At 39.8% G+C, this 13272-nt stretch overlaps 1 protein-coding gene across 1 annotated transcript in view; it reads right to left on the reverse strand.

Moving 5' to 3' along the window:
• Positions 1-12585: 12585 nt before the first annotated feature.
• The window catches only part of sncb (synuclein, beta), a 31139-nt gene continuing 30452 nt past the window's right edge, over positions 12586-13272 (reverse strand). The window contains exon 5 of the mRNA XM_059989908.1: positions 12586-12681. Within this exon, the coding sequence (XP_059845891.1) occupies positions 12586-12681 (96 nt within the window). The remainder of the gene's footprint in view (positions 12682-13272) is intronic.

A 13272-nucleotide genomic window follows, 5' to 3' on the forward strand; every position in this document is an offset into this window, starting at 1 on the left:
CTCCGAATATGACGGGAACGCACAAGGGATTTGTGGCTTTACTGCAGAAGTCGCTGGACAGAAAGCTGCTGACTTTTCACTGCATCTTGCACCAAGAGGCACTGTGCGCTCAAACATTTCCTCCGGAATGCACAGAAGTAATGGATGTTGTCATTCAGATTGTCAATAAAATAATGGCAAAAAGTTTAAATCACCGTCAATTCCGTTTGTTACTGGACGAGATGGAAAGCGCATATTCTGATCTCCTGCTGCACAACAAAGTCCGGTGGCTGTCCAAAGGGGAGGTGCTGAAACGCCTTGTCGCGTGTCTGGAAGAAGTGAAAACTTTCCTGGGCAGCAAAGGGCTCACCTTTCCTGAGCTGGAACAGCCAGAGTGGCTGGAAAAGCTACACTTCATGGTAGACATGACAGCGCACCTGAACACGCTGAACACAGCTCTTCAGGGGAAAGGACGCACAGCCCTGCACATGTTGGAGGATGTTTTGGCATTCGAGCGCAAGTTGACAGTGCTTGCCAGAGATTTACAGAAAGGCACTTTGTCTCACTTCCCCAATTTGAGAGAGTTCAAACAAGGTCACGACATGATAATTTCGGAGTATTTACATTCTGCAATCATCGCAATGCAAACATCGTTTGGGAAACGCTTCTGTGAGTTCAGAGAGGAAAAAAACACATTATCCTTCCCGGTCACTCCCTTAAGCATCGATCCTTCCCTACTGAATACGACTGCATTGGCAGGTGTGAGTCAACCTGAGATGGAACTGGCCGACATAGCCGACAAAGACATATGGGTGTCCAAGTTTAGACGCTTGACAGCAGACCTTGAAGATGTTGCCCGTCAGAAGGCCGTTCTTGCTCAGAATCACAAATGGAGTGATATTGAAAACCTTCCAAAACCGGACAAACTTGTGTTCGAAACATGGAATGCTATGCCCGACATTTATGTAAACATGAAAAAGTATGCGCTTGGAGTCCTGTCGATCTTTGGATCCACATATGTATGTGAGCAGGTGTTCTCCAACATGAACTTTATTAAAAACAAACATCGCGCACGCCTCACAGATGACAGCTTGCGATCCTGTGTAAAGATGAAGGTGACGTCATACAGCCCTGATGTGCAGACGCTGTGCGCTGAGGTCCAGGAGCAGAAATCCCATTAACCAAGTATGATAAATATTTTAATTGCCTATTATTTTATGTATATTCATATTTTTTCATTGTTCAGTGAAATAGTCCTTTTATTTTTCAGGCTGACAGCTGGCTGATGTTATTTTTGGTTTGCTGCTGGCGGCAAATTTAAGTTTGGCATTTTTCATAAATACAAGAAGGACTCAAATAGACGTTGAGTATTTTACTTAAAAGTAACCTTCAACCCAACGTCTTTTTTTCGGAGTTCAAAATGTTTTTGTTGCATGCAGAAATGTAATTTCGTTTTCTCTGCAGGAGTTCATCAATTTCATAAATGCAACACATTATAGCTTGTTTATACATAGCATAAAGGCAAAAAAAACGTTGTATGCAGTGTTATTTCATTTTAAATGTCAAACGGGTTTTGCGGCTCCCAGTGTTTTCTTTTCTGTGGGAAACGGGTCCAAGTGGCTCTTTCAGTGGTAAAGGTTGCTGACCCCTGACTCAACCTATTCTCATAAGGCATGCTCCCCAATCCAGAAAACATCCTTGTCAATCTCCTCTGCACCCTTTCTATGGTTTCCACATCCTTTCTGTAGTGAGGCGACCAGAAATGAGCACAGTACTCCAAGTGGGGTCTGACCAGGGTCCTATATAGCTGCAACTTTACCTCTTGGCTCTTAAACTCAATCCCTCGATTGATGAAGGCCAAGGAACCATATGCCTTCTTAACCACAGAGTCAACCTGTGCAGCAGCTTTGAGTGTCCTATGGACTCAGACACCAAGATCTCTCTGATCCTCCACACTGCCAAGAGTCTTAACAGTAATACTACATTCTGCCATCACATTTGACCTACCAAAACGAACCACTTCACGCTTATCTGGGTTGAACTGCATCTGCCACTTCTCAGCCCAGTTTTGCATTCTGTCAATGTCCCGTTGTAACCTCCGACAGCCCTCCACACTATTCACAATACCCTCAACCTTTGTGTCATTCCTCCACTTCCTCATCCAGGTCATTTATACAAATCACTAAGGGCATAGGGGTCTCAGAACAGACCCATGAGGCACACCACTGGTCACCAACTTCCAAGCAGAATATGACCCGTCTACAACCACTCTTTGCCTTCTGTGGGCAAGTCAGTTCTGAATCCACAAAGTAATGCCCCCTTGGATCCCATGCCTCCTTACTTTCTCAATAAGTATTGCATAGGGTACCTTATCAAATGTCTTGCTGAAACCAATATACACTACATCTATTGCTCTATCTTCGTCAATGTGTTTAGTCACATCTTCAAAAAAATTCAATCAGGCTTGTAAGGCACAACCTGCCTTTGACAAAGCCATGCTGACTGTTCATGATCATATTATGCTTCTCCAAATGTTCATAAATCCTGTTTCTGAGGATCTTCTTCATCAACTTACCAACCACAGAAGTAAGACACACTGGCCTATAATTTCCTGGGCCATCCCTACTTCCTTTCTTGAATAAGGGAATAAAATCCACGATCATCCAATCCTCCGGAACCTCCCCAGTCCTCATTGATGATGCAAAGATCATTGCCAGAGGCTCAGCAATCTCCTCTCTTGCCTCCCACGGTAGCCTGGAGTACATCTCGTCTGGTCCCGGTGACTAATCCAAGTTGACGCTTTCCAGAAGCTCCAGCATATCCTCTTCCTTAATATCTACATGCTCAAGTTTTACAGTCCACTATAAGTCATCCCTACAATTGCCAAGATCCTTTACTGTAGTGAATACTGAAGCAAAGTATTCATTAAGTACATCTACTATCTCCTCCGGTTACATACACACTTTCCCACTGCCACACTTGATTCATCCTATTTTCTAACATCTTATCCTCTTGCTCTTCACAAACTTCTAGAATGCCTTGGGGTTTTCCTTAATTCTGTCTGTCAAGGTCTTCTTGTAGCTCCTTCTGGCTCTCCTAATTACTTTCTTGAGCACCTTCCTGCTAGCCTTATAATCTTCTAGATCTCTATCATTACCTAGTTTCTTGAACCTTTCGTAAGCTCTTCTTTTCTTCTTGACTAGATTTACAACAGCCTTTGTACACCACGGTTCCTGTATCCTACCATCCTTTCCCTGTCTCATTGGTACATACCTATGCAGAACCCCACGCAAATACCCCCTGAACATTTACCACATTTCTTCCATATATTTCCCTGAGAACATCTGTTTCCAATTTATGCTTCTAAATTCCTGCCTGATAACCTCATATTTCACCTTACTCCAACAAAACGCTTTCTTAACTTTTCTGTTCCTACTCCTCTCCAATGCTATGGTAATGGAGATAGAATTGTGATCACTATCTCCAAAATGCTCTCCCACTGAGAGATCTGACACCTGACCAGGTTCATGTCCCAGCACCAGATCAAGTGAAGCCTCTGCTCTTGTCGGCTTATCTAAATATTCTGTCAAGAAACCTTCCTGAACACACCTAACAAACTCCACACCTAACAAACTCCACATTAGCTAAACCCCTTGTTCTAAGGAGATGACAATCAACATTTGGAAATTAAAATCTACCACCACAACAACCTTGTCATAATTACACTTTTCCAGAATCTGTCTCCCTATCTGATCCTTGATGTCCCTGTTACAATTGGGTGGTCTATAAAAAACTCCCAGTAGAGTTATTGACCCTACTCAGATTTAGATTCACTTGGCCTCCACTCAAATATACCCTTTCTTCTCTCCACCTGCTGCCCTTCCTTGTAACTCAAAAAATGTTTCATTTTTAATTTTTCCTAATTCATTTAACATGTCACTGACCTGAGGTCATAGCACTGTTTCTCCCTCCACACGTTACCTCTCCATGTGAGTACTTCCAGCATTTATGTTTCATATAAAATATCCTGCTTCTGGATATTTACACAACTTTACAAAGCTTGTCTTCCCCATTCTGTGGTTCAAGAAATCCCATGGAAATGCATGGTTCTCACATTTTTATACAAGACCTCTTTTGACCTGTTCTGAGTGTAATGAGCCTACATCGAATGCATGCTTGAAGCATTGTGACACATAGGGTGGCTGTTGCAATTCAATGAGTCCCAAACAAACTCTGGGTCCAGAACTTACTTCCTGCTGGAACTCATGACTATCGCCAACTGTCCCCACCCCTGCCTATTCAATTAATGGCATCCTTTCATAAATAGTCAGTGAGCTTCATAACCTTCTGCATTCACAGATGCTACTACTCAAGCTGTTTTAACTAACGCTATATTGTACTGAGCAGATGGAAAAAGATTTTATTGTTCTACAATTTTGCATTTCTATCCTCTGAATTGAAGATTTGAATTTGTAAATTTGCCACATTTTACAGCTGCTAAAGAGTTTCATTCATATGAGAAGGGATGTTTCTCCTAATATATTCATTCATGAGATGCAGATTATGCTGGCATGGTAATCATTTATTGCTTTTTCAAACTGCCATTTCACTGGTGCTGAGCCACTGCAGTGTCTTTGTTGAATCAGAACCAAGATTATTGTTACTGACATTATTTGTGATATTTGTTGTTTTGTGGAAGCAGTACAGTGCAAGTGTAATAAATTACTATACGTTACAATAAATAGTGCACAAAAAGAAATGGCAAGGTAGTAGTGTTCATCGATTCATGGGGCATTCAAAAATCTGATACCAGTGGAGAAGAAACCTGTTCCTAAAACAATGAGTTTGTGTCTTCAGGCTCCTGGACATCTTTCATGAGGGTAGTAATGATAACTGGACATATCACAGATGGTGAATGTCCTTAATGATGTATACCAAAATCTCGAATCACTCTTTTGAAGTTGTCCTCAGTGCTGAAAAGGCCTGAGCCCATGAAGGAGCCAGTTGAGTCTATGACCCTTGGAATCCTCTTACAATCCTGTGCATTGGTACCTATATACAAGACAATGATGCAACTAGTTTGAATGCTCTCCACGGTAGGTACTGTATTCTGGAAATTTGCTAGAGTCTTTCATGAAATACCAAATCTCTCAAACTCATAATAAAGAGTAGTTGCTGATATACTTCCATCCAGGACCAGGATAGATCCACCAAGATGTTGATGCCCAGGAACTTGAAACCATTCATCCTTCCCACCGCCAACCATGAAGGATTGGTGTATGTTCTCCTGACTTCCCTTTCTTGAGGTCCACAATCAGTTTCTTGTCTTGCTAATGGTGAATGCAAAGTCGTTGTGGTGACACCACTCAACCAGCCTATCTATTTCTATACCTGTATGCCTCCTCATCACTATCTGAGATTCTGCCAACAACAGTGGTGCTATCAGCAAATTTATAGATGGTGTTTGAGCGATGGTTAGCCACAGTGTATTGTGCATGGAGAAGGTAGAACATTGGACTAAGTGTACATCCTTGAGCTGCACCAGTGTTGAATTTGCTGAAGACACTTCCATGACAGTATTCGGTAAGGTTTGCAGATTCTGATGCAGCAATGTTGACCATTTGATTTGGAGGAGCCCTTGCAAGTTGTAGTGTTTCAATGTGCCCTGGACTATGGCTTCAGTGATGCTGTCAAGATATGTTGGTGTTTACCTGCATTGTCTTTTGTCAATAGTAAGCACAGCAGCCAAAGTGCACAGGTACAAGAAGGGAGGATTTTTTTTTGTAAGATGGTGAATGGGGAGACAAGAAATCAGGGTTACTTTATGCTAGTAGAAGTCAAACTTCTTTTGTGCTCGTGATATGGCACATTCAGTCAAGTGCAGATTAGTTCATTTCTAACCAGGCATATACACTGTGAATGGTGGAATTCCTCAGTGTTCAGAGGATCTGTCCTGGGCATTGAATGTAACTACAATTATGAAGAAAGCTCAGCAGCACCCCTACTTCCTTAGAAGTCTGCAAAGATTCAGCATGACATCTAATACTTTGGCCATCTTCTATAAGGACAGTAAATTGACTGGTTGCACCACAGCCTGGTATGGAAACTAATGGCCTTGAATGGAAAATCTGACAGGTAGTAGTGGATATGATCCAGTCCAACATGTGTAAAGCCCTCTCCTCTGTTGAGCATATCTACAGGGAGCTCTTTTGCAAGAAAGCAGCATCCATGTCAGGGACCTCTACCAACCAGGACATGTGTTCTTCTTCCTGCTGCCATCAGGAAGAAGATACAGGAGCAACAGGACTCACACTAGCAAGTTCAGGAACAGTTGTTACCCTTCAACCATCAGGTTCTTAACCATTCAGTTACAGGGTACCTTCACATGCCCTATAACTGAATGGCTCCCACAACCTTTGGACTCACTTTCAAGGACTCTTCATCTCATGTTCTTGATATTTATTGCAAATATATTTATTATTATTTTCTCTTTTGTATTTGCCAAGTTTGTTATCGTCTACACATTGCTCGTTTGTCTGCCCTGCTGATGTGGACTTTCTTTCATTCTATTGTGGTTTTTGGATTTACTGAGCATGCCCGGAAGAAAACAAATCTTAGGGTTGTATACGGTGACAGATATTTTCTTTGATAATAAATTTACTTTGAGCTTTGAAAAGCTCTGGAAGGTCAGGAGATGAGTTAATTGATAAATCATATCTAGCTCCTGACCTGACCAGTTTAGCTTCTGCTTAAGATTGACCCTTAGAATGCTGGTTGTGAGAGATATAATGCAGCTGAATGTCAAGGGGAAGTCATTGCAGTCCCCCTTGTTGAAAATGCTTATTACCTAACACTTGCATGGCACAAATATTACATTGCCATTTATTGGACCTACCTTAACTGTTACCCAGGTTGTATTTTATGCAACTATAAACTTTTTAACTTGGCAAGGAGCTGCACTCAGAACTGAACAATATATTATCAGAGAACCTCTCATTTCTGATGTAATGATGGAATGAATGCCACCAATGGAGTAATTAAAAATTATTAGACCTTGTAAACTGCTCTGGGCAAATCTTACAGCAATATCTGCCAAGAAGTGAAGCAGATATTTTTCTCTGTCTGGTTCTTTCCAGACTTGTGTTAATCATGGGTACTATTTTCACCTCTCAGTCAGAAGGTAATGAGTTCAAATATCTTTCCAGACATTTTGATACAAATCTAGACTGTCACTCCAATGAGTGTTCCATTGTACTCAGGTGTTAATAACAAGGACAGCACTAACTAGTGCATTGCTGCTTTGGCATATAAGTGATTCCATAGGGGTAAATGGGTTTTAATATTTTTGATTGCCCTGCTATTGTATTTAAGTGGCAAAGTGGCCCTAGTAGTAGGGCTGCTGCTTCACAGTTTGAGCACCCCAATTCCAGTCCTAACCTTTGTGATGTCCTAATAGAGTATGCACATTCTCTTTGTGATTGTGTGGATGATCCAGTTTCTTCCACATCTAAGGGGAGGCAGGTTGATGGCTTACCAGGCCATTATAAATTGTTCCTGGTGTAACAGATTTATTGAGAATGTGGAGAGAATAAAATGAGAATTGTGTAAATGGGTATTGTGGCTTTATTAAACACTGGTTAGGCTGCATTTAGGGTATTGCATTTGATTCTGAACACCCACTTTCAGAAGGATGTGGAAATTATGGAAAGGATTCTGAAGATTCTGAGAGGATGTTACCTGGATTAGAGGGCATGTTCTATAAAGAGAATTTGGAGAAACAAGGGTTGTTTTCTCTGGAGTGGTGGAGGTTGAAGGGAGACCTGATAGAGGTTTATAAAATTATGAGAGGCCAAAAGACAGCCAGCACCATTTTCCCAAGATCAAAATGCCTAATACTAGAGGGCATGCGTTTAAGATGGAGTAGTGTGGGGGCTAGGGTCAAAGGAGATGTGTGTGGCTTTTAGGTATGTGAAAGCTGAAGAAATTTGGCCTGTCCCCTAAAACCCTCACTAATTTTTATAGGTGCACCGTAGAAAGCATTCTTCAAGGGTGCATCACAACCTGGTATGGAAGTTGTCCTGTCCAAGACCGGAAGAAGCTGCAGAAGATCATGAACATAGCCCAGCACATCACACAAACCAATCTTCCATCCTTGGACTCAATTTACACCACACGCTGTCGGAGCAGTGCTGCCAGAATAATCAAGGACAAGACCCACCCAGCCAACACAATTTATGTCCCACTTCCCTCCAAGAGAAGGTTCAGGAGCATGAAGACTCGTACGGCCAGATTTGGGAACAGCTTCTTTCTAACTGTGATAAGACTGCTGAACAGATCCTGACCCAGATCTGGGCTGTACCTTCCAAATATCTGGACCTGACTTGCACAACCTTACTTTCCCTTTTCTATTTTTCTAATTATTATTTATAATTAAAATTTTTATTATATTTACTTCGATTTGTACTTCAGGGAGCACAAAGCGCAGAAACAAATATCACTGTGATGATTATATGCCCTAGTATCAATTGTTTGGTGAAAAGTATAATGAATATGCAGAGGATGGAGGGATGTGGATATGCTAGTTAAAGGGATTAGTTTAATTAGTTGTCATTAGTTTAATTACTCCAACACAACATTGTGGGCTAGAAGTTCTACATATGTGCTATACAGTTCTATGTTCTAATTTAATTCACTACAGAACATTGACATAGGATAACATGTATATCTTTCATATTTTGTGGTATATTTTAAATGTATAGATGTTCTAATTATGGAGCAGGAACTTCATGATTGAAAAAAATTGCCTCCTCATTGAGAAGAAATTATTTCTTTTCATTTATGGATAAAGACTTCCTTTCACTTATTCAACATACAATCTTTAGAGCCCGATTATTAACCATCTAAAATATTGAAGTCATCCTCCCCTGACAAATGCTGGCCTTCCCTGAACTGTGAAAAACTTGTCCTTTGTTTTGAGTAAAAGTTTTCAGCATTATTGTCATTACTACAATATCCTCCTCAAACGTGTTTATGGTGTTTAACTGAGCTAATAAAAATATATTTACTTAATTTTCTCAATAATTTATAAGGAATTCATCCTATCCTTTCCCAAAATGTATCTTTTTCCAATTTGCTCTTTGATCAGTATCAGCATTTTATTTTCTCACTATGCAGGGTCATTTATCAGATGCAACCTGGAAGACTTAATTGAAAAAATTAATTTACTTCCAATCTGGCAATGGAAAAGAACTGGCATTTAGAATAACAAAATATGATGCCAAGTTTAAGAATGAATCTTGCCATAATATTAAGCTTAAAGCCCTATTAAGCATAACTTTACTGTTTGCAAGTATGATAACAGTTAAAAATATGTGATATCACTGACAATGATCTGAGTATTGTTGGCTTCAGTGCTCACCATTTTGTAATATTGATCTGTTTGAACGGCATAATAAAATGCCCTTAGGGAAATCAACTGCTGTTGTTAATTTGTGCAAGAAGTACTTCCTATTTTGTTTATGCTTCCCTACAGCATGTCTCTTTTTTTTTGCTCCTTTTAATTTCTCATGGTTTAAACTAGGACAATTATACAGAGTATTCACCAATGGAGCACAGCCTTTCAGGAATTCTCCAATATTTGCAATTGAGGAATCTGATTGTGACTCCTATGCAAGGTTAGATTGGTGTGGAATCCACAAATCAATTCATTTTTATGGAGATTTTACAGATGCAAGGAAGGAAAATTACATATTTTTAATCACATATTTGTTCTCACTTTTTGAATACCCTTTGGTGATTCAAATATATTGTTTAATGAGTATAGTGATGTGGTAGCTCTGGGCAATGGTTTGCATATTGTGAGATATTTTTCTCATCTATTCTGAGCTCTGACTGTGCAAGGCCTTCTTTGATACAGTAGACACAATATGTCAGCAATTTCATCCTCAATGATATGAACAATCTACCTGTACGCCAAATAAATATCATTACAATGAGTTTCAGCCAGTTTGAAGTCAATAAGTACCAGAATATTATCACACCATTAGTGTACTATCAGACCCATTTCTAAAATGCTTTCTCAGTTGTATAGATTTTTATATCTATACATGATCTTCTAGGGAATTACAGACAAGGAGTTCAATCCGGCGGAGCTGTTTATTTCTCTAATACACATTTTCACATTGCTTCATGTCATTCAAGAAATTCAATCAGTCAATTCAGAGATGATTATCTTTCAATGTCCAGACCAAACATGTATATATGATTTCATTCTCTGTGACAACTACATGTAGCATTTAATAAGTTAATGTTGTCCCTGGTCATTAGTACATTTTAATAGTACCTCAATGGGTCATAAGAACAAACACATGTCGTGAATTTTAATATTTCTGTAGCATTTGAGTAATATTGTAAATATATTGTTCAGTTAGGCATTCTTGGTCATTTAAATAATTCACTATGGGTTATATGTAAAAATCAGAATCAGGTTTAATCAGATTAAATAATGGCATATTTCATGAAACTTGTTAACATTGCAACACAGTACTATGCAATACATGATAAATATAGAAAATAACTGAATTAAAGTATATATATGTATATTTAATAGTTAAGTTAAAATAAGTAATGCAAAAGCAGAAATAAATTAATAAAAAGTAGTGAGGTGGTGTTCATGGGTTTACTGTCCATTTGGAAGTTGGATGCCAGAGTGGAAGAAGCTGTACCTGAATCACTTCAGGCTTCTGTATCTCCTTCCTGATGGTAACCAATGAGATGAGGGCAAGTCCCGAGCGGTGGTGTAGTCTTCCTGAGACACTGCTCCTCGAAGATGTCTTGTATACATTGGAGGCTGGTACCCATGATGGAGCTGACTACTTTTACAACTTCACGCAACTATCTTCAATCTTGTGCAGTAGCACCCCCACCCCCCCCCCCCCCAGACAATGATGCAGCTGGTCTGAATTCTCTCCATCGTTCATCTGTAGAAATCTTCGAGTGTTTTAGGTGACAAAACAAATCTCCTCAAACCCCAAATGAAATATAGCCACCATCTTGCCTTCTGTATAGCTGCACCAACACGTTATGGCCAGGTTAGGTCCTCAGAGGTACTGACACCCAGGAACCTGAAACTGCTCACTTTTTCCACTTCCGATCCCTGTGAGGAGTGGTTTGTGTTCCATTGTTCTAGGCTTTCCGAAGTCCCACAATTAGGTCTTTCATCTTACCTGCCAAGTTTAATGACCTCTCTTGTCAGGAAAGATGTTATCCCTCAAGAGCAAGAAATCCTTCACAGTGATTAAATCTTTAGGCCTGAATGGGACAATTTATAATTTACTATGCTGTGGATGTCTGTATAGTAGTTGTATTAAATAGTATAGTGTGTATGTAATTGAGATGCATTCTATACTGAGTTGGAGTTTATAGCTAAGCAGGGAGGAGTATTGTGTATTTAATATTTTGGTAGTATTTGAGTATTATTGTAAATATATTGTTTGATTACACATTTTTGTACGTTTAAACAATTCACCATGGGTTATATGTAAAAATACGCGAATTGCTTATGTCATAACATTACCACCTGATATGTGCGCACCTTGCATAAAGGAGAAACTGAGACTTGCATCTCTCAGCTCTCTTGTTTTCATTTGAATGAGTTTAATGTTTTGAAGTTGGAACCATAACAATAAGTAAATAGAAGCAGGAGTAAGACACTCAGCATGAGCATAATCTGCCTGAAGCCTCAGTGCCTCTTTAGTGCCACTTCCCCAAAACTCTTGGTTCCCCGATCTTCCAGAAATCTATCTTTTTCTTCTTTAAGTACCCCCAATAAACAAGCCTCCACTTTTAATGATTTCAGAGATTCACCACCTCTGTAAAAAGCCATTTCTACACACATCAGTTTCAAGAAAACATAATTAGAACTAAACAAAAAAAGTCAATTTTAATGCAGCGTTATTTAAGCGATTATAGTGTAGCTAAACTGTTGTGATTAGGTGATTAGGGTTTTGCTGGTTAGTTCAAGAACTGAATTTTTGAAGGGAAAAAAATGCTCTTGAACCTGGTGGTAATCGTGGGCCTCTGTACCTCCTGTAGTTCTGAAAAGATAGTATGGCCTGAACAGTGGGGATCTTTGATGATCAATGTTGCCTTCTTGAAGAAGCAGAATCACCTATAGATATTATCAGTGGTGGGGAGCGTTGTGTCCTGATACCTGGGGCAGAACCTATTTCTCTCTGCAGCTTTTTACATTCTTGTGCATTCTACCTACTGTACCAACCATGACAGAACCAGTCACGATACATCTATAAAAGTTTCTTAGCGTTCTATGATAAGCCGAAACTCCTTGACTTCCTAAGAAAATAAAGACCTGGGTATTCCTTCCTTATGAGTGCATCTGCGTGCTGGGTCGAGGACACATCATCAAATACGTTAACATGCAAGAATTTAAAGCTACCACTCACTCCACAGTTGAAACCCGAACGCAGACTGGTGTGTGTTCGCTCCCTGTCCCCTTGAAGTAAGCAACCAGCTCTTCAGCTTTGTTGATGCTAAGCAAGGGATTTTGCAGCACCACTCAACCAGGTGACTTATCTTGCCTTCTGTGTTTCATGCAACAACGTTACTGTTAGCAGCAAATTTGAGGATGCCATTGGATCTGAGCTTACACACGAAGTCTTGCATATTGTGTGAGAAGTATTTTATCTATGGTGCAATGCAACATGAAAACTTATGACTAACAGGTTACAGTGATGAATTTCCAAAGGAGAGATGACAAAGCACAAGATCCCAGCAGAGGCCCTCTTTCATATGGTGCCTCTTAAGCAGTACAGGCAGAAGAAATGCTTCACGGACAACTTAACTTTATTTCCCACTGAGGTCCTGGTGGCACCTGGCTGTGACCACAATTTCCCTTTTCAGAACGTCTAGTAGGATTCTCTGGAGTGAAGAGGCAAAGCAGGAGGGGATAGCTTTTGCCTCTGTGTCCTCAGTTGCTTTGATGTGGCAAATGAGTTAGGGCCAGCATTGCAGACGGCCTCAGAATGCATGTGCATTGCACTGATAAATTGAATGTACTGTTTTCAGTATTAACAGAATTCTAACACTGATTATCAATGGGATACACTGTTCATGAAATACCTTTTGCTTTATAAGAACATAACTGGTTTATGCATGTGTAATTAAATAATCATAAATCTATAGTATATGAACAAGTTTTTTCCAATGGATTTAATACTTGGATTAAAAATAGTTTTGTTGAGCATAAAATTATTTCATAAGGAGTTTTCCATCATT

This window comes from Hypanus sabinus, chromosome 15 (assembly GCF_030144855.1).
Source record: "Hypanus sabinus isolate sHypSab1 chromosome 15, sHypSab1.hap1, whole genome shotgun sequence".
Lineage (NCBI taxonomy): Eukaryota > Metazoa > Chordata > Chondrichthyes > Myliobatiformes > Dasyatidae > Hypanus > Hypanus sabinus.